The sequence below is a fragment of the Gorilla gorilla genome, chromosome X (assembly GCF_029281585.2).
Source record: "Gorilla gorilla gorilla isolate KB3781 chromosome X, NHGRI_mGorGor1-v2.1_pri, whole genome shotgun sequence".
NCBI lineage: Eukaryota > Metazoa > Chordata > Mammalia > Primates > Hominidae > Gorilla > Gorilla gorilla.
In genome coordinates, this window is record NC_073247.2 from 163,628,422 (window position 1) to 163,650,827 (window position 22,406).

At 47.1% G+C, this 22,406-nt stretch overlaps 1 protein-coding gene and 2 non-coding genes across 3 annotated transcripts; all 3 read right to left on the bottom strand.

Annotated features, from left to right (window-relative positions):
• Positions 1-517: 517 nt before the first annotated feature.
• On the bottom strand, positions 518-22,068 carry GABRE (gamma-aminobutyric acid type A receptor subunit epsilon). The gene is made up of 9 exons (XM_055376104.2): positions 21,940-22,068; positions 17,579-17,796; positions 17,063-17,130; positions 9,815-10,035; positions 8,679-8,761; positions 7,233-7,370; positions 3,096-3,248; positions 2,756-2,955; positions 518-2,471 (listed from the first exon to the last, which is right to left on the bottom strand). Exons 1-9 carry the CDS (start codon positions 21,993-21,995, stop codon positions 2,088-2,090), a joined length of 1,521 nt encoding a protein of 506 aa, XP_055232079.1. The 5' UTR covers positions 21,996-22,068; the 3' UTR covers positions 518-2,087.
• Positions 5,972-6,052, bottom strand: MIR224 (microRNA mir-224). Its single transcript, NR_106260.1, has one exon. It is a non-coding gene; the product is annotated as a microRNA mir-224 (primary transcript).
• Positions 7,001-7,113, bottom strand: MIR452 (microRNA mir-452). The gene has a single exon (NR_106424.1). It is a non-coding gene; the product is annotated as a microRNA mir-452 (primary transcript).
• Positions 22,069-22,406: the final 338 nt, after the last annotated feature.

The following is a 22,406-nucleotide window of genomic DNA, read 5'->3' on the forward strand; positions in this document are numbered from 1 at the left end:
CTTCCCAACATACCTTTAGAGTCTCTTATTTTGAAAGGTGAATCATCCAAGGTGTCCAGGCTTGCTTCAAGCCTAGCCAGGGTATTAGCATTTCTAAGGTCCAGCCCCACTCCACTATTAAGTCCTTGTGTGACAGGAGACAAGTATCTCCTGTTTTCTGTGCCTCAGAATCCTCATCTTTCCATGGTAGAGGAGGGGAATGTTTTGAGTCTGGTGGTCCCTAGGAACCGTCTAGTTCTGATAAGGGGAGCTAGAGTGATAGGCAAGGCAAAAGGGACATGGAGCCAGCAGGGGCATAGGAGCAATTAAGGGAAACTGTAAAGGGTGCCACATACCCAGGCGCACTTCTCCCTTCATTCCCATTCCTTACTAATGAGAGAAGGGTACATGGTCCATGCCTGGCAGGTCTGGAAATTATGGATGGGAGAGGGGAGCAAATATTTGGGTCATGGATTTCAGATTTAAAACCTGGGCTGAGAACAACCTTGAACACCAGAGAAACCAGCCACACCTTGAATGCTTTGCTGATATATTTATTTACATATTTCCCCATTTCAGATGATGGTGACAAAAAGTAGATGGAGACCCCACCCTATCCACCCCCCAACAAATTACAGACACAGATTTCACTTAGCATATAGAAGCATTGGGGCATGTCCAAATTCATTCCACTGGGTTACTACAGCCAGGAGAGATTTGATCTTGGGGGCAGTCTGAGCACCTCAGGCCCAGAAATTGAGCTAAAGAGAGGTCGCCATTCTGGGCCCTGCCACTGGTGTGCCAGCAGAGGTGACAGAATAGAATCATGGTGAACTGAGCTGCCTAGCCCTATCATGTGGTCTAGAAGGCGACAGTGGGCTCTTGGATAGCTTCCAGTGAGATCCACAGTCCCATAGAAATCTGTGCCTCAGGGTTTCCATCTGCAAAATGGGGATAAGAATCCTGCCCTAAAGATGTCACAGGGCTATCATGAAGCTCCAATCAGACACAACTTGTCAAAAGTGCTTTGCCAAAGTTCCAGTGCCATACAAATTTAAGGGAATTTGATTGATTGATTATGATTGTTAGAGTGCCCCGGGTATAACAGAGGACTGGTTTATGGGTCCAGGGATCAAGCAAGTGATAGAACTCCGACGGTGTGCCCTGGGCGGCCACCAATCAATGGCGAGTAATGCCTGTTGCAAAGCCGAGTTTCCTTAGTTTCTTGGCCCCAGGAAGTCACCAAGGCCTAGTGCCTGGGTCAGGGCTAGGGAAAGTCACTGGGAAAGTTACAGAAAAAGTCACAGGGGTCAAAGAGAAGGAAGAAGGTGGCATATAAAGCAGGGAGTAGTTACTATAATCACACACAAAAATAGATACCCATTGGATGAAGGGCATTGAATTGGTAGTGCAGACGAAAGATGGAGCCAGCAAAGAGAGGGAGATGTCACAGCAGCAGAGAGAGAGGAATGCTGTCCCAAACAGGCTCTCTTGCTGCCCCCCCCCTTCCTAAAGGGATAATGCCAGTGTCTATCTATCTGCAGAGAAAGGGGTAGCAGGGAGAGAGAACTGAGAACATAATAATCTGACCAAAGGAGAGGGATCTCTTCCTCCTGTTATACTGCTGCCCAGCATCTTAACGAGGTGCCAGGTATAGGCAAGCAACTAGTCGGTGCACTTTGAGGCTGAGGCCAGAACTGGGCCGAAAGCACTACAAAGGCAATAGTGGGCTTCTGGAAAAATGCAGTAGTTGTCTGGTTGTCAGCATTGTTGGAAGATAGCTAATCCGCCTGTACTTAGGCATGGTTTTAGGGAGCTGATCACTAAGTGGCTATGGTTTTTAACACTGAGCATCACGGATGCTCCTTGAAGAAGAGGAAGGTGGCCCATTTATTAATAATTTGAAATGGTCTGCTAAGAAGACTCAGTGAATGGGCCAGGTCGGGGAGAGGGGCAGCAAAGACAAACCCTCTGCGAGCTTCTGTTTGGGGAATGGGGCAGGAAAAACTCTAGTTGCTCCTGCTGCTGCTTTCCCCCAACTCCCTTGGCAAGGGGCTTGGACCTCCTGGGGAACTGGAGAGGTTGCCCCACAAGGTACCAGCTGGTACCTACAAGTTAAGGCAAACAAGCCAGTAGAGCACATTGAAGAAGAAGAAAGTCACTGGGAAAACAACTCTCGAGTAGTTATCCAGGCGGTAGACATGGATGCAGAGGCGGCCCTGCTGCCAGGTACTGCCCTCACAATCGGGGACCATGCAGAAGTACTTCTTAAAACCCTTGCACCATTCACAGCAGGCCAGCTTGGAGCAGAGGCTGCGGGGACCCTCAGGGCTACCTGGGCTAGGGGGCTGCTGGGCTGAGCAAGACGGGCGCTCCTCTCCATCACTTCCCTCAGTGGTGACAATCTGGCACACAAAAGCTTCCTGATGTTGGCGGGCACAGGCTCGGGAACGTGCACGGGTACGGGCATGGGCACGGCTATTGATACAAGGCTAAAATGGACAAGGAAAGAAGTGGGGAAAAGTCAAGGGAAGATAACCCAAGTCTAAGTGCTGCCTCCAGATTTTCTGGAAACTGTCTTTGGCACACCATATCTTGGCTTCTCTCCTCCAACTTCTCACCATTACATCAGGAAGTTGATTCAACCCCCCCGACCACCCTGGGTAACATTCCATCACTCAGCAAGCTGACCACCCATGTGCCATAACCCCAGTACCCTTGCTAGCATGTCTCCACACTCCAAAGCCTTGCCACCACTCCCATACCCAGCTCATACATGGCGGAGTTTCGGAGAAGCATGGGCTTTTGTCTGGTTGTAGATCAGGAAGTTGAGGACAGCAAACTCCAACAGAGCGCAGAAGCAGAAGACGAAGCAGATGGCGATATAGAAATCCAAGGCTGTGATATAGGAGACACGCGGGAAATTCTTACGAGAAAAGGTGCCCAACGTGGTCATGGTCAGAACAGAGGTGATCCCTGCAAGAGCACAAGAGTGATGGGCTCAGCTCCTGACCTATGTGCGACATTGGTTAAAAGACTCCATGACAAGGCAACTCTGACCTGGCCCAGCCAACTCCCAGCCATGTGCCTATGCGTATACCTGTTTCTCCTCTTACCTAGAGAGGTCCGGGCTGGAGCAGACTCTGTCTTGATCCAAAAGGAAACCCAGGAGAGCATCGTGGTCACGGAAGAAGGGACATAGTTTTGAAAGGCAACATAGCCAAACCGCCTGCTCACATTGAAGAAAATCGTCATGACCATGAAGTCACCTGAAAGACACAAAAAACATCACTGCATTACAGTGCTGACACGACGGTCCCCCTTAGCAGGACGTGAACAGTAAGGGTCTCATTTTTCAGCTCACAGTATTCCCTAGGATAGAGGCATGATGTGACATTGCAATACATACAAATAGGACCAGAAGAAGCCCAGAAAAAAGACTTACTGCAAGACCAATGGCCAGTTGAGAACTAAGCCAAGGCCAGAATCTTAATAGCTTCCTTCTCAGTTCACTGTCCTACACCCAATGTCTGTCTCTGCAGGTTGGCAAGAGAGTCAGGTGAAAGTGAAAAAATCAATTAGCCTTCTAGATATCATGCCCACGCAGCTGATATCCAAATGGCTGACTAAGGGCTTCATACCCTCTGAGGCACATCACACCCTCTGAGGCACATCACACCTGCACTGCTGGCCCTCAGAATGTCTACTCTCAGCAAATGAGACTACGGAAGTCTGTGCTGTGGTGGAGAAGCACAGAATGCTTTTGGCCTCCTTTCTGCACATTCATATTTTGGCAAAATGCCTTAGTGAGTGAGCACTGCTCCACAGGTGGTCAAAACCGGCACTAGCCTGCTCCCCAAAGTTTTGGTGGTTCCCTGTTTCACATGAGCTATATAGACTACCTGCACTCTGGAATCTGATGCTAAAGGCCCACCATGACCCGGCTCCAACTGACATTTTACACACGCACCTTACCCAAAGCCAATCCCATCTGCTCACAGATTTCCTGAGATGGCCTGCAATTTTACACCAAGATTCTAACCCTGGACTCTTTGGTCTTAGTCTATGACCCCTAACCCAAACTGAGTGTTTCAGGAAAAGAGAAGAAAAAGCTTAAAATGAACATTTCAGTCAGCCCTCCAGAAGTCAGGTCTGTGGCGTACACATCCACAGGGCAGACTGAGGTCCTCACAGTCACTTGGACATTGTGTCCTTGGTCATGGCTCTCAGCTAGACGGTCATGGCTCCTCCAGGACCTGATGACAACCTGTATCTCTAGTTGGCATCTTCTTTTGTAGCATTCATGCTGCTTTATGCTCTGACACACCCTCCCCAAGCACTCTGCTGCTATCATGACTCCTGGGCTGGTGTGGGCTTTTCTCTGAGCCCAGGACATCATTTTCCACTTTCAGCATCACATTGCAGTTGCAATACTATGAAATTCCTAGGCCTATAATTAGGTGGTCTTTTAAGTCCCTTCAAGGCAGGGCTCATGCAGGCCCTGTGGCTTAGCCCCTGCCCATCCAAGCTCAGAACAGCCTGGAACCCAGCAGACACTCAGCAACTCTTGCTCCTGTCAGGCAACAGCTTTGTAAAGCAGACCAGAACACTAACCTGTCCGTGTGTCCTCCTATTTTGGAAAGTGGATCAACTGCCCAGCAGGTCTGGGTGGGCTGGAGCTGAATGAGAAGAGCAGCCTTTCCTACTCACCTTGGCAGCACTGAAACTCAAGGAGCAAAGCTTCTCAGATTCTTCTGGAAGAAGGCAAGGGAGCGACCTGTTGTCAGTGGGAAACCTGTGTGTTGAGTATAGCTTTGGGATAGAACTCCTCCAGAGCTGCTGCACGGACCACCCTCGCACTTGCCTACTGGCCAGAATGTATTTATCAAAAGTCCTATTGCCGTGGGATCTTGACTGCAATTTAAGACACTTCTAATTAGTTATACCCAAGCCCTGCAAAATTGCTGGGTTTATATGATATATTCTTGTTGCACGAACATTTATTATTCTGTTGGATGATTCTATTTTAATTTTATTTATTCTGGCCAAAAAAGAACCTTCTCCGCTCGTCAAGAGATGCCAATTTGTCTTGAAGGACAAGAGAAAGATGCTAACACACCCTTTCTTCTTCTTGAGGAGTGAGAGAAGCACGGGTAAGGAAAACAATACATCTGGGGCTGATGAACCAAAGCAAAAAGATGGTTTTCTGCTCAAACTCTTATCCTCTTTGAGCAGATCATGGTTGGTCACTGCAGCGTCAGAGGGACACAATTAAATAGACCATGTCCAGAGGACTGGGACTAGAAGAATGAATGGACCCAAAGCTTTGAAGAATAAGGGAAGAAAAATAAACTAGGGCTATGTAGACTACAACAGACTATGATCCATGCCGGGAATGATGATGCTGATCGTTTAATCTCGGCCCTGTGAAACAGTGGCTGGACTAATGTAACCTGGATAGTTCCAAGGAAAAAGAACTAAGCCTAATGTGTGGAACTTCCAGAGACTCCAATTTCAGAAGAACAGGGAGAGTTTTCTGATGAACAGAACTGTCTAGAGAAGAAGGAAACCTCCTTGTAAGACAGTGAATTCCTGACCAGCAATAATATTCCATCAGAGGCTCCACAGCCATCAGTGAAGGGCAAGCCTCTCTCTGGAGGCAGGGCTGGACTCTCTTAGAACCTCCTGAAGCAGAGATTCTCTGGATCAAGGTCCAAGATGGCCAGAGTAGCAGGCTACCACTGCATTCTGAACCCTTAATCGCCGAGCACGTAAGTATGCTCCAGATGGAGAGACCTGCCCCAGGGCCCAACTGGAAGAGTTTGAGACCAGTCCCAAAGATAACTCTGACATTGAAGGAACCATGTCTCCAGATCAACTAGTCTCCAGCAGAGGAGAAAGAAGACCTCTTTTCTCCTCAAGAATCCTCCTCACTCCCAAGGAGGTCTGGTGCTTACCTACTGTCATTGCTTTGATGATGATGCTGGCTCTGGGGCTTTGTAGTCACTAGGGCACCATTTTGAAACAATGCACAATCATCTACTAAACGGAACCACTAGTGACTTGAAAGCCCCTGGGCCTTATCTTCTCTGTCACTTTTGATGATGGGTCCCCACCTATCCGGGAAAAGCTGAGGTGCAGAAAACCAAGAGGCAGGCCCACGGTTAGCTGGCAGAAGAGCAAGGCTCCCAAGTCAAAGGTAGTAAAACTGCTTCCCCAGAGTCCCCAAGAAAAAGGGCAAGTATTTTTAAGGTAGCCCAGCCCTCTGCCCCTGCCTAATACTGTGCAAGCAAAGCTCTAGCCACATGAGCATGAGCTTTCCCTCATCCAGAGACTGACTCAATAAATGAAACAAAAGCAGATTTTCTGCCTAGTCACATGGTAGCAGAACAAGATGCCTCTCACGACAAATGGCTGGTTGGGTGACTGGCTCCATCCACATTCTGGAAACGATGAGGGCAGTGCCTTCACTGCCCTGAACTTGGTCAGGATGTGTGAAGAGCGTTTCCAGGATTGCTCTGGGAGCTACCCTGGGGAGGTCCCTTGGCTCCTCATTCAGATCACCTAGGAACATAAGTGAAGATGCTCACATCTAATTGGGAGCTGAAGTGTAAGATACCCAGGACCTTCCCGTTTAGTCTTTGTCAGAGAAAAGGTCAGAAAACCAGTGGCCACTATGTCTATGTGGAATCCACCATGAAGCCTTTGATAAGAATCTGTGCTTTTCAGACCTGTTCCTTTAAGATAAATGTCAATGCAGCAGCCAGTGTAGCTGCTGTAACTTTCTCCAGACTTTCCCAGCCTTAAACTAGCTGACATTAGAACTCTAGCCTCCACCTCCCGCTACAATGGACTTTGCTTCCCATTCAACCAGACTGGATTGTTTCTGGGTATGGAGAACTCACACGAGCTCCATTCCCCAAAGTCATCCAAAGAGGTCAGTGTTGTAACCTTGAAACTGAAGGGTCTGCATGAAAAAGCCAGCTGCACATTCTGACAGCAGCAGAACTTTATCTACTTACCTAACCTCTCAAGGAGCTTGGCAAAGCACTTACTTCTTTGCAGATGAGACTGAGACATAGTTACAAAGTCTCAGTTTCCTCTGCAAACAGTTGTAAGTGCTTAGCAATTATAAGACAGGAGCCATGTCTTACAATGTTTGCATGGGATGACTGCAAAGCATTTGTATGGATGGCCATCTCCAATCATCCCTACCACCTTCCTGGACTTCCGCCAAGCCCTGGCACGCTTACCAACTGGGGTTGTGATTATTTCAGTTTTGTTGCTCACTCCTGTAAAATCAAACTGGAAGAGCTTCCAGGAGTTCTTCTCATTGATTTCAAGCTTGAAATTTTCCCACTTGTAGATCATCTCATTCTCAGGATAGGAAACTGGAAAGGAATGTGAGAAAGAGGGTCTTATGAGACTTGGAAGCCCACCTGAGGTCTCCAATAGCATGAAGTCAGCCTGCACAATGCCTTGGAGTCCTGTCTCTGGCCTCACCAGCTGTGGGACCTTGCCTCTCTTACCTCATTGTTGAAGTCCATTCAATGAGTGCGTTTACTGAGCATTCCTCAGTATCAGGTCCTGGGCCAGAAATACAGAGATGAGCAAGGCATGAACCCTACCCTCAAGCAATCACATTTAATTTTATAAGACAGTGAGTATATTACTGTGATTCTTTTGGAGGAGCTCTGAAAAACCTATGTCCACAGAACAGCGGGGAAACAAAGTAGATAAAGATCACTTGGGGACATACTCAGAAAAGACTTCATAAAGCAGGTGATATTCCCATTAAATCTTGAAACTCAAGTAAATATTCTCAATAAGAATGAGGTTGAAGGGGTTAAGGGGCAGTATAGAAAGGTGACACACCTGGTGTATTGTGGAAAGGACAAAAGTTCAGGATGGCTAGCTCACAGAGGATGAGGTGCACAGGATTGGGTGGCAGGGTCCAGTTCATGAATGGCCTTGAGGTTCATTCTAAGGAATTTCAAATTGCTCCATGAGAGTTAACGGCAGATTTGAGACTAAGAAGTGACCCAACCTAGGTGACCCTTCACCTAGGTCACTCTGGTCCTTCTGTGAGGACAACATGTTGTCAAGGAGGCCAGTGTAGTAATCCAGGCAGAATTAAATTAATGCAGGTGGAAGTCAAAGCTGTACAGGGTGCAGAGAAATAGACAGCTTCGATAGAGACTGGGAGGAAACACCAACAGGATGTGCTGATTGATTAGATGCAGGAGGTGAGGGAGAGGGAACATCAAAGTTCTTGATTTGGGCAACTGGGTGAGTGATAGTCCTCTTCAATGAGACAGATGGGAACCCAGAAGCAACACACTTGTTTTGGTGGTAGAGGTTTGGAGGAGACAATGAATTTCATTTTGGACATGTGCAGTTTCAAAGTGAAGATGTGGCAAAAGTCCAGGTGGAAGATAACAGAGGCCTAAACCAAGGTAGTGCCAGTGGAGATGGAGAGGACCAGACATACTTGAGATACACTTCAGAGGCACGTGGAAGGGATGAGCAACACAGTAATGTTGGCAGGAAAGGAAATGAGGGTGGAGGATGGAAGTCCTGCACAACCTTGGCAGCATTTTAGAAGAAAAGCAGAGGCAGAAAAATGTAAATGGCAAGGATGAGAAAAAGAAGGAGCCCAGCATGTTTCTGGGGCCCCAGAAACTTAAGAAGGTACTCACAGCTAGAGAAAGATAGAGGGCAAGAGTGAGAATCCATTGGAAATCTGAGCATGTGGAGTGAGCATCCAGCATCAATGGTCATCCTGGAAGGGAGAAAGGAGCCTCATTAGGCTGGCCCTAAGCACTTCCGTATCCACCCAACTTTGGTCTAGGGACTACCACCAATGAATGGCCGGAGTCAATTTTTTTCTTTGTTTGTTTGAGACAGAGTCTCACTCTGTCACCCAGGCTAGAGGGCAGTGGCGTGACCTCAGCTCACTGCAGCCCCTTGCCTCCCAGGCTCAAGCAATTCTCATGCCCCAGCCTCCCGAGTAGCTGGAATTAGTGCCAGCACACCCTGCTAATTTTTGCATTTTTAGTGGAGACAGGGTTTTCCCATGATGGCCAGGCTGGTCTCGAACTCCTGACCTCAAGTGATCTGCCTGCCTCAGTCTCACAAAGTGCTGGGATCACAGGCGTGAGCCACCGTGCCTGGACCTCGCTAGAATTTAAGACAAAAAGCTCAAAGGAGAGATAACAAGAGAGAAAACAAAACAAAAAACAAAACAAAACAAAACAAACAAACAAACAGCTTAGAAGTATCTGGTTACTCTGGGCTCCATCATTAGAGAAACGTATGGAGCAACTTCGATCGGCTTTTGTTTTCTCGCCCAGCCTAGTTTCCAGGACCTGCCAACATCCTCCCTACTATCCCCCACATACAACCTTCCCCTGCTGGGAATTCAAGTATCCAACTTGATCTTAGGTACCTTTGCCACTACCGTACTGCTGCTCTGCCTGAACAATTCCACCACTGTGGACGTATCTTTATATCGAGTGCCCACTTAAGATGGAATTGTCTAGATAATGCAGTCATACTGGCACATCCTAGTTGAGGGAGCTCTGGACTCGGAGCCAAGTAACTGAGTACCAGTTCCAGCTCTGCCACAAACTTGGTGTGTGGCTTTAAGCAATATCTTTCTATTTTGAGGCCTCTATATCTGTTACATAAGGGGGCTGAGCTCATGGTCTAGGAAAGCTGGACAGGCCCTTAGAGGTATCACTCAGGATGAGATCTCTGCCCATGGATCTTTAGCTAAAATTATCAGAAGAGGAGAGAGAATTCCAGGAAGTGAGACTCCAGAGGCTTGACATACCTAATTGTGTACAACACCTTGCCATCCTTGTAGATGCGGACCATCTGGTTGGGCATGGTGATCTCATGCTCGTGGGTCCTCTTAGAATTCCTAAAAAAGGTGTCCGGGATCCATAGCTGGCTCACCACATTGCCATTCAGAACAAGAGACTCAAAGGTGTCGTTGTAACAGAGGCGTTCGTCGTACCAGGTCTGGGAGAAGATGATGTCAATGGTGTATTCCTGGTGGGAAGGACAGAAAAGCACATACTTGGGGATGAACAGAAAAAGGACATTCACATGCAAACACATTGTTTGCCACTCCCTAACCTAGAATCCTAAAGGCAGTGTGGTGGAATGCATTGAGCACTAGACCAGGAAGTAGGAGTGGGATGAGGTCCCTTCTCTCTGCTCAAAGACTCTTCCAATGTCAGAACTAGAAGGGAACTCAGAGGTTACCAAGCCTAATGATCCCAAATGAGAAGTCAGTCATGCCCCGCTTGATTACCGTGAGCAAGGGGAGCTAGGTCCTCACATCATGCAGCAGTTAACACAATTCTCACACAACTCAGGACAATAGAAAAGTTTGCCTTAAACAAAGCTCCCTAATACTTTCTCTTATAATCCCCACTGTGCTCTCAGGTAGCACATAGAGCAAGTCTAGTTTCAGTTCCAGAGGAGAGATCTCCAGAAATGATACGTCATTGAATCTGTCTTTTTCCCACATTTCTGAAGTCAGGGTGCATCTTACAATTGACACATATCTTTAATGGGGCATTTCTTATTTTTTCTTGACAGTGGCTTAAATTGGTTATGATCTTAAATCAGAGCCAACATTGAATCAAGGAAAGGCACTTGAAGACTGCAATCTTGCCCTCCTGAGTCTTTTCTCTAGGGTAGACATTCATGACTAAAAGTTTTCAGCTTCAACAACCCAACCACTTGTTTTACCAATAGATCTGCAAGGATTGCACAGTCAACTGACAGTCTGCTCACAGGCAACTCTTTTCACCAAAGTGTGATAGTACTTGTTAGTACTTGGTCCATAGCACTACTACTCACTTTGTGCTGTGTTTATCCTACAAGGTCAACCACACATTTTAAAATGATTCCACACTTTGGGAAAGTGTTGCCCAACAGAATGGCAAATGTGACTATGGTCCATGCAGATCTTACTGACATGGAGCAAATTGAAAGACACTACTGGATAAAACTGAAATCTAGAGCACCTTCCTGGTCACACCATAGTCAAGACTACTGGATTAATGCAGCTGAATTAAGGAAGCCTATGATCACTAGGTATACATAATCAACATGAACACAACAATGGGATAGGTGAGATTTGGTGACCTTTAAAGGTACCAAAAGCTCTGATGTTATAGACTCTGAGGATTTTCATTAGCACATGTTTCAGGTTTGTGTGTCACCACAACTATCCAGTTGTTTTTATGTTTCCTTATAAGTGAGAGTAAGAGAACATTTCACTTAGGCAAACAATAAGACAACATAGGACTTGATCACTAAAAATGACATGTCTGTACACTACGCCCACATGTGGAAATATAAACATGGAATTATGTCAAAATAAAAAAAGATTAGAAAATATCCAGAAGACACGGACTGACACTACAGAAAACTGAATGTGCCCCACAAATAAATGATTTCAAGGTAATGTGGAGGCAAGGAGAACTGTTAGACTCTAGCGACAATTAGTCTCACTTTTTTTTTTCTGTAGAATTGTTTCCATTTATAATCAAAGTCTTAAATAAATGTTCTTGTGACCTTGGCTAAAACTTGTATCTTTCTCTGCTATCCTCTTTGTTAAATGGGAGACTATAAATAATTTGTAAGTGCCCTCCTCCTCAAAACAACTGCCCTGTTTCCAGAGCTGACATTGACACCCTCCCTTTACCAGTGGGCAAAGGTTCCATGCTGTTCTGTGATGGGCTTATCAAGTAGATGGACCCTTTGGAATCCACTTAGGTTTGTACAGAGGAAGGTGGCATGAGTTTGGCTGTAGGAGTTTTCTATTTCCAGGTGTTCCAAAATAAAATATAATTCCCAACTAGATCACAGTCTCACAGGATACATTTCATCTAGAAACAGACAGGCGATGGTGGCTTAATTCCATGGGCTGGGCTCTTCATCTTATTGCTCCTGTGTAGGCCGTGATGCTACTCCAACCAGGTCAACACCCTCTCAATCCCCACATTTCCATAGTAAATCAAAGATCCCAGCTCAAAATTGTTTTACAAATTTGCAAGCACACACACCATTGACTGCATACAGTGGAGTTTCCCCTTTCAGCTTTTATTTGGGGAGCACCAATGTTAATTAACCCCAATCCTTCATTCTCCAGAATTATAATAAAAATGAAGTGTTTTGGAGGCCAGGCGCCATGACTCAAGCATGTAGTCCCGGCACTTTGGGAGGCACATGTTTAAGGTTTGTGTGTCACCACAACTATCCAGTTGTTTTTATGCTTCCTTAAAACCTTCTGGGAGGTTTTACAGCCTTCTGGGAGGGCGGATCACGAAGTCAGGAGTTCAAGACCAGCCTGGCCAACATGGTGAAACCCCATCTCTACTAAAAATACAAAAATTAGCCATGCATGGTGGCAGGCATCTGTAATCCCAGCTACTCGGGAGGCTGAGGCAGGAGAATTGCTCGAACACGGGAGGCGGAGGTTGACGTGAGCAGAGATCGTGCCACTCCACTCCAGCCTGGGTGATGGAGCGAGACTCCATCTCGGGGGAGCGGGGGGGGAAAGGAGTGTTTTGAGTCACAAGAGAAACCTCTGTTTAGTCTCATGTTTTTTAAACAAGGAGAATCTTTTTTTATCTTGCTTATTTTGTTTTTCCTTTCAAATAAGCACCTGTAACCTCTGAATGTGTGTGTTCGTGTGCATAGATGTATCCGTGATTATTTGGTCTCCAGATATTGTCTGTCCCATAAAATGTCTGTTAAACATCAACAATGATATTGAATAGGAAGAAGCTAGAAATGTGCACCACTGGTGTTGAAGGGAGAAAAAAACCCTACTGCAATAGAACTCCAAGCAGCTCGAACAGCAAGTACCACAAGTAGGCCAAGGCAGAACTCTGAGTTATTTTAGAGATAAGGAAACTAAGGCTTTATGAGAAAGGGGGCTATCCAAAGTCACACAAATAGTCAATGGCAGCCTGGCCCTGGGATGGCTTTCACTTGCACCAACAATCTCTTTAGGTACCAAGGTCCAATTTTCTCTGCAGAATCCCTAGGTCTTTCCGCTGACTTCTTGTGCATCAAACAATGAATACCCACAACCATGGAGGCGGGCACGGCCCTCGGGGAAGAAATCAAGAAAATCCCTGATTGCCTTTGCTGCCCAGGACAAAAGATTGTAAAAGCAGCCACCAAACTGCTGGGGGCCAGCCATGGAAGGGAAGACTGAGAATGTTCCCTGGAGTAGGCCAGAGAAGCAGACAGAAAAGAGCTGGCAGAGCCTGGCTCCCATTTGAATGAGAGCCTCTGACCCCGACCTGCCCCACCTGCCTCCACAAATGTCTTCCAAGTGTTTCTACTGTCCCAAGTGGCTGGCAGTTTAAACTTGGCCAGCAGAGCCTCCTTCATTCCCAGGCCTCGTGAACTGCTTGGTAGCCAGTGGGAAGCCTTTCCCTCTGCACTCACACTGTGTTTATGCTCTATGTTATGAAGTGTTTCAAATAAGCATTTAATTTCTATTCAACAACTGTAAGTTCATCACATATCAACTAATAACTAACAGTTCACTTTTTCCCCAGTTTGACAAAGGAGCTTGCAATGTACATCCCTTTTAGCTCAGCCGAAACTCTAGAAATTCAGTGTTTTGGAACTAGAATCAACTGCGATAATTACCACAGCAAGAAAAAGCGTTAGCAACTATCGATGCTATGATGGGCAGTGATTCCCAGATTGTTCATTGCCTTTTAATCTCAGACTGGGTGTTACAAAACTGTGCACTCAGGTTTCCTTCCTGGAGGACAAGGCCTGCTTTCTAAACAACATCTGACTGAAAGGTGTTGAAACTCCCCTCAAGCAACTACACCAACTATGTACCCAATGCTGGGACTCACATTTCTGAGAAGGCTCAGCTTCCTCAAATGTAAAACAGGGATCCATATCCTAAAGGCAGCTTTGGCTTCCATGCAGGCTGTCATGAGGATCCAAGGAGACAAGAATGTACTGGGTACTGGTATGTTCTGTGACTATGTGGCAGAGACGTGTGTCCCCTCCTTACCAAGTACACCACAGAACAGGGACCTCCCACAGCTTTAAAGAACTATTTGGAACCATGTAGAAGGCAAGGCATTTCAGGAAAATTTAACACCACATGTGAGGGTTTGGAATTTTCAAAAGACACTTGGCTCAGGCTAAAGTGCCACCTTACTGGCCAAAGAAAGTAAAGTTGTTGTCTCTTTTCTGAACCAGTCCTGTGTTCCATGCTAGGTTTGGTGACTGCTGGGTTATTAGACTATATCCTTCAAGCATTGTCAGGTGAGGCCACTGCTGGCAGCATGAATAGCCATGGAGCAAGGAGAGACAGCGCATTCAGCTACTGTGAGTGGGGCTACTGCTCTGCTACAAGGGCTCTTGTAGATAGAAATTGGTTTCCCAAACAGCAAGGAGATTTTAGTCACAAATTCTCCACTACTCTTCAGTTTTACAGGATGCTCTGTCTCACCCAGAAAGCAAACCAAAGCATCTTAGCGCCCCCTGCTCCATTTGTCAGTGTGTGGTTCTCTCCACTCCACCTAAGGAAATTTAGCCACCACCAACTAGGTGGAGATTGACATGCTAGAAAAGAAGGAGCAAACCAGCTTGCTGGAAATTAGACCGGTTACTTCCAAGTCAGGTTGGCAGTGCCTTAGTCAGCCAAAGGAGCAGAGAACTAGAAGAAAGGAACAAACAAATAGCTATGCAAATTTCTGGGAGCCATGAGGTTACTGTGGACTGAGCACTACATTTGGCTTTTGGCATGCTGAAGAGGATAGGCAGAGACTGCTGTAGGAGGCTCTCTGCCCAGCTAGAATAGCATCGTGAGCCACTTTCCCCACTCCTACACCAATGACCTGAAAGGGTCAACAGTGACAACAATGGTGGGACCACAAGCCCTCAACCTCTGGTTCTTGCACAGAACTTAGTGCTTCTTAGTTTATAAACAATGCTAGCAAAATTAATTGCTAAATTCATACCCATTTTTAAAAGGTAAATTGCAAGACTAAAAGGAGACTACAATTCTCATAGTGGTAAACGCACTGGTAGCAGCAAAAAGTAAATCTGATTATCAACGGAAGAGTCAAGAAAACCCCACCAATTTTAAAATGTAGACGGAAACTCAAAAACGTCTATCTACTCTCATGCTTCTGTTCTTGTTAGTTCTCAGCAACTCAATTCTAGGAGTTGCTCTAACAGAAGAACATCATGACCATGTGTAGCAGGCAGACTCTTGAGATGTCCTCCAGTGCTCTTCACTTCCTGGTGTTTGTGCCCTTCTGTAATCCCTTGACAGGGATTACACTTGACTTGGGATGGACCTCATGATTTGCATCTGATGAGGAGAATACCACAGAAACAATGGGATGTCACTCCTAAAATTAGATTATAAAAAGTCCGTGATTTCCATCTTGAGCACCTTCTCTCATACTCTTCCTCACTCTGAAAAGAAGCCAGCTACCATATTGTGAGCTACCCTGTGGATAGATGCACATGGCAAGGATGGAGGGAGACCTCCAGACCACAGCCAGAGAGGAACAGAATCCTGCCAATCCTGTGAGTGGTCTTGGAAATGGATCCTCCCTCAGTTGAGCCTTCAGATGAGACTCCAGCCCCAGCTGACACCTTGATTACAGGCTTGTGAGAGACCCTGAAACACAGAACCCAGCTAAGCCATGCCTGGATTCCTGACCCACACGAACTGTGAGATAATGATTATTTGTTGTTTTAAGACACTATGTTTTGGGAATAATTTGTTACATAGTAATGCATAAGTAGTGTGCCTGAAGAATCAGGCAGCCAAAGCCTCATGGTTTGGGGGTGGGGAACCTTGCTTTTCCACTTAGCCTACGTAAACACCTTGATTTTCCATGAAGGTTAACTTAGCATTGAGGGTCTATTTGCAAGGCCCATCTCAGAGCCAAGGCTCTAACTCACCCAGTCACATGGCACTTTTTGAGTACCTGTGAGTATGCTAAAATTTTGTTTGCCCTGGGCCAAGCCATGTCTGTGGCTGTGATGGAGTTGCTTACCAAAGCCTTCCTCAGTGTCAGGCTCTGCAGATGCAAGTGATTCTTGCAGAGCATCATTCATCACTCATTTGCTTAGCTAACATATATGGAGCCCTTGACATCAAGGAGTTCATGGAGAAGACAGCAAGGCCGACATACCACAGATAATTACAATGAAATGATGTAGGCAAGATCAGGTAAACACCTGTGATATAAGCTGGAAAGATGTAACTGCCAAAGAGAAGAATGTGGTGTGAGAAAGAAAGGAGCAATTAACAGGTGTGGAGGTCAGGGGAGATGCCATGAATGAGATGCTGTCTGAGCTAGATACTGAAAAAGAAGGCAGCTGACAAGTAAGAAAGCGGAACAATGGCATACCAAATAGAAAATCACTTGAATGAAAGCTCAGAGGTACAAGGTGGTCTGGGAACACCAATATTCTAGTGTGACCAAAGCATGTGGTCTCTAAAAGGGTGAAGAGGAATACAACCATGGAGGGCCTTCAACTGCATGTAGTAAGCAGTGCTGGGACTGCAGGAGGTGCATCACTTGGGAGGCAAACTTAGTAGGTGGAGTAGGTGTATTCTAGGTGGGAGATGATGAAAGCTAAATGGGGGCAGTGCTGACACTATGATGATACGAGTGGAAAAGGAAAGAAGGAAGTAGAGCAAAAATATAGAACAGTCTTAGAGCAAGAGCTAGTAACTTTAGACTTATGTCCATACAATAATTATCAGAAGAAAAGAGGCAGTCCATTGTGGTGTTTAAAATTGCTTTATTATTTTTATTTTGAATGAAAAAACTGGAAGATATGGTCATGATTCTGAAGATCCTCTTCAAGTAGCAAGGGACTTACCTTTTCCAGTCTCATTCTCAAACCAGTGGTTAAAAAATCCCTTCCTCCCTCCAGAAAATAAATTATTGGAGTTGTTACAGAAGTACAGAGCAGAAAGCAGAAGTCTGTGGAAGGTCCCATAGGTCAGCCCCTGGGCTAGGAAATAGTACTAAAAAAGCTTAGTACTCACCATGTCTAGGATAGAGAGAGGACCAAGGCTGTTGACGGAGATCTCAACAGTGACCACAGTGGGCTTCTCTATAAGGGAAGCAGAAGCAGCAGAGGGTAAGTGTCAAACAGGCGCATGGGACAGGGGAGGAAGTGGTCAGAGGGGATGAAAGGGGAGTCAAGTAAGTGTTGGACCACACAGTTTCAGCATCTAATCCTATTTCTTTATTTATTCTTTCATGGCAAAACCAAGCTCATGGACTGTTAAGAATTGGACACACATCTTGAAGATCAACAATCTAGTTTAGTCCTCTCATTTTACCACTGGAAAAACTGAGGGCGAGAGAAGGGAAAAGTCTTGATCAAGGTCAATGACACTGCCGAGAATAGAGTTAATATCTCTTACCTGACAGGTCAATAGCAGATCTTCCTGTCCATGAGCATGGCACCCTCTGTTACTGCCCAGGTGCATTCTCCATGCCTATGCCCTCAACCCCTGGACCCTCTAGGAGGGGAAGAACTTCGTTCTGCTCCTCACCTCCAATGCCAGGGCGCAGTTTGTGGTCATAATTACTCAGGATAGTGTTCAGGATGCGAGAGGCTTCTGGCAGTTTGCCAACTCTGCGCCCAGTCTCAGTCTCAGTTGACTTTGTTTCCTCAGAGAGGAGCTGATTTTCCAGAGGCTGGGGCTGGGGGCCATAGACAACATCATGGGAAGAGGCTTCATTCTTTGATTCAGTCTGAGGTCCCTCGACCCTAGAACATTCAAACGAGAAATGAAGCTCTGCCCTGCACTCTGTAGGGGCCCCACCTACTGCCTCTTGGGACAGAAGCAAACCAAAACAAGTTTTCAACACAAAACTTAGTTAAATTGTGACTGGTAATAGCAAATTATAAGACAGTGACAGATTAGGCTTGTGAATTTCTTTTAAACCTTGCTGCTCTTCGGGGACTTTCTATGCTGTCCCTCTTTTATGATCACTCTTTTATTAAAAAAAAAAATCAACAAAACCAAGACCTAGATTTTAAAAGAATGTTACACGTGAAATGAAGAGGGCATTTATGTCTGAGCGCTGGCCCACTGTGACTAGCCTTGGCCTCTAGTCAGCCTGACCAGCACCAACCGGGAGTGAGGAGCAGGCAGAGGGCCAGGGCTGAGAGGAGTGCTTGCGAAAGCCAGAGCGGCCTCTCCCAGAGAGGACCAGAAAATTGTGGGAATATTTTGCGGTTTTGTTGGTTGTGTAATACTCGTTGCACTGGGGGCAGGGGAACGGGATGAAGGGAAGGAGGCTAAAGAGCAGCCTTTGTGGGTGTCTAAACAGGAAAGGCAGGAGTCCTCCACCCACAGACAGCCATCCAGGAACTGGCTGCCCAACAGGGAGTCCACCCTGAGCTCCACAGCCATGCACCACAGCCAAGAAAAAGAAGAAGATTAGTAAGAATAATTGAATTAAACAAAAATGTTAAAGGCCATCTGCCAAGGTATGAAACTCACCGATGGTGTTAGAAGTCCGGATAGTGCTGCCTTTGCTGGGAGGCAGTGACAAAGGGGGCTTCTGAGGTCCTGCTCACATTCGGGTCCTTGATTTGGCTTTCTTTACACCGCTGTGGTCATATTCTGACAACTCATCAGCTGTACACTTATGATTTGAGCACTTCTCTGTATACATGTTCTAATTCCGTAAAAAGTGTTTTTAAAAATCAAAATGCCCCACTTGCTAATATCTGGATCTTATTTTATTTAAAAGCAAACTCTTGAAAAACAAACAGAAATCATTTATGACACAATAGGAGAGATTTGAACACTGAGTGGACAGTTGAGACATGAATAAATTATTCTTTAATTTTTGGTGTAATTATGGTATTTTCTTATGTTTGTGAAATATTAATGACTAGAAATACATACTAAAACAATTACATATAAAATGATATGATGTCTGAGATATGCTTCAAGACAATCTAAGTTGGAATTGGAGGGTGGGTGGGATAAAAGAAAATAAGAGTGGCCATGAGTTCACAAACAAAGGGGGTGGTGATGGCTACATGGAGATTCCGTGCACTGTTCCCCCTACCTTTATATGTCTTTAAAAAATTATAATTAAAAGTCTTTTTAAAAGCCATCGTCCCATATTAATCTGTGATACTGGAAGGCAGGAGAGTGGTTTCCTTTGGGGAGGAAAGTGTACGGGGACAGGCATTTTGGAGATGCATGCGTGTGTGTGTGTGTGTGTGTGTGTGTGTGTGTGTGGTGAGGGGGTTGCAATGCTGCATTTCCTGATCTAGGTGTTGGTTACACGGGTCTGTTTACTTGTGAAAATCCACTGAGCTGTTCACTCATGTTGTCTATGCTTTTCTACTGGCACGTCACACTTCCAAAATGATTTTTTTGAGCCATAAGGCAATTTGTTTCCTAAAATAAGGGGTAAACAGGGCAAGAGACGTTGGCATGACCCCTGTATTGCGGACCAAGGGACTGCCAACTTAAGAGGCAGAATGCATTTTTTCTGCAGTATTTCAAGCTGTTAGAATTGCTTAAGTGGCATACAGATGTGCCAAATCCACACCATTTCTCATGTCTGAAGTGGCTACTTCCCATTGTGGGCGAGGGAAGAACTGGGCTTGGAAAATACAGTTTCTACTTTCAAATGCCATATCTGGAAGATGTCCTCTTTCCCTGAGGCCAAACTCCCAGCCATCTCAAAAGATAAGGGCCAGTGACTATGGGAAGAGAGGAGGAAAAATGGAGACCTGAGACCCTGTAAAATGAGTGATGTGGCTGGAAACGTGGCACAATCAGAACCGGCAGTCAGTGGTAGACTGAGCACTGCCAGACAGGACCACCTAAACGCCTGAAGCAGCCCCTCCCAGATGTCTGAAATCCATGGACGAGATCCTCCCCGCTGCCCCAAGTTTAAAAGTGCAGAGGCAAACAAATAAACCTGAAAGCACTGAGACCACCAAAGCCCTCCTGCCCCTAGACTAGGTCTGCAATAAACATGATATCAGAGGGTCATAAGGTGGCTTTAATCCTAAAATTGGCTTTTGCCAGTTAAAAAAAAAACACAACAATAAACAAACAAACAAAACAAAACCTCATCTTGAGGTCCTTGGGGTTAAAGAGCTGCTGACAATGCATACCTTTCCCCAGCCAGCCATTAAGCTCACTTTCGGGGCTAGACAGAATAAAAACTTGAAAAACACTCACACATTGGAATAGTGGGATTTTCCAGGGCAGTTTTTCAGACATTCACATGTCTCTAGACATAATGGTCCAGCATGAAGTTGAATCTCTGCACTACCCCCTCCCAAACAGTCGACTGTTGGTGGTGTGAGAAGTGGGGGGGGGGCGCATAAGATGTTGGATTTTTTTCTAAATCAGATCTTTTTTTTCATTCTACAGATGGACAAACTGAGGCCCAGATGGAGGAAGGACTGTGCCCCAAGTCACACAACTAATTTGAGGCTAAGCCTGGACCAGGGAGAGGTCTTCTGGTTCAGTGTGGCCCAGTACACCCCACTGTCACCTCCTCAGCTCTTTCCTGACACCACAGGTTGCTATGCTTGAAGGGTAGTTTCCATTTCCCCAGTCCCTTTTCCCTGCTGTTTTCCTCTCTGACCACCCCTTCTTATTTCCCCCACCCTAGAGCCATCTTTTGCCCTAGCCAGTCACCATGTCAGCTTTCTCAACTAGTCCAAATCCCATTTTGAGGGATGTGGATGACTGGAAATTGCTAGCACGCATAGAAAAACATTTATCAAGCCCCTGCTGAGGCTAGCCCCACTCCAGGGCACCAGCGAGCCAGCAAGCAGCTACACATCCCCTTCTCTGAAGAGCTAACGCAATCTGGGGTAGGGAGAGAAGCCACCCCCCCTCCCCAGAACGGATAAACAAGACACAAGCCCAGTGCCATGGAAACTTCGAGAAAGCTCCACAGATCAGGAAGCTTGCAAATTTGTGACACTTCACACACAGCAGGAACCATCTCAAAACAACAATAACAAAACGAAGCAGTCATCTTCCACCCCAAAAAGCCACAAATCCAGGGCACGACCTTCCTAGCCAAGTCTCAGGGCGAGGAGAAGGTGTGAGGGAAGATGGTTGTTCAAGGGAAACCTGAAAAGGGAGAAGGGGATTGAAATCTACGGCCCAAACCACAGACTTCAGAGGAGAATAATATTCCTGGCCTCTGGCTCCAGTCTGCCCAAGGCCCAGCAGGGTGTCTAGGGATGAGTTAAGGAAGTGGGAGGCTGTCGGCGGTGGAGAGGAGGCATAGCTGGTGCGGGAACCCTTAGACTAAACCAAAGCTCGTGCCTGAGACTGGCACCAACAGGAGCAGCGGCATGGGAAGCAAGTAAAGTCTGAGTTGCCTGGCGCAGTGCCTGGAACTCAGTAGGCACTCTTAAAAAAAATGTGAGCAGCAGAGAACAGACGAGGCAACACTCACACATTTTTGGCGCAGTTAAGCTCCCTCAGCCCGCGCACCCCCTTCTCAAAATGCACCTCCGGCCCCCCAGTAGCTGAAGCCTGCCCTGGCCGGTCACCCCGGGGCCGCTCCCCTGTTCCTGCGCAAGACTCCGAGAAGGAGTGCTTGTCACCAGGCCACCGCAGTGCTTCTGAGAGCGGGAATCCGCGAACTGGTGTCCCGTCTTCCTTTTGGCGTCCTGTCTTCCTTTTGGAGCTCCCCTTCAAGGACCCCGGGAGCCCATCCTACAGTGAGGCGGGCCGAGGCTGGCGCGCATCGAGGGGACGCGGGACTCGGCCAGCCCGCGGTAGGGCCGGGGCAAAGCGGGCGCGGGGCTCGAGGAACGCGGGGCCGCTGGGGTCCCGGGAGCCGTCCCTGCTCCCGGGGAGAGGGAGCTGGGCGCGAAGGGCTCCCGGGTCCCGGGATGGAGACTCACCTCGACTGGAGGATCAATAAGATGCCTAGGAGGACTGGAAGAACTTTGGACAACATTTCCGCGGAGACCGGCGCGACCACCTGTGCGGAGGTCGCGGCTCACGCTCTGGCCGCACTGAGCGCGGTGTGGAGGGTTTTGCTGGGCTCCAACTTTCACTCCTCCCACTCGCCCCGCCCCGTCCCGCGCTCCCCGCCCCAGGCCCGCCCCGATGGAAATCTCCGACGACGTGACGGCTGCCGCGGTGGGAAGCGGGGGAGGCTCGCGCGGGCGCGGGAAGGAGGCGGGAGCCCGGTTGCTGAGGCCCCCAGTCCCCACGCCGCCGCTGCGGCGCTGCCAGACAGCCAGGGGCGGGGCAGGGGGAGGGAGGAGGCGGCGAGCCCGCGGCGCGCGGCCTGGGCGGAGGAAACTCGCGGCCCCAGGCTGTGGCCGGCAGGGAGCTGCTTCAGGGACAAGATGTGGGGCTGGAT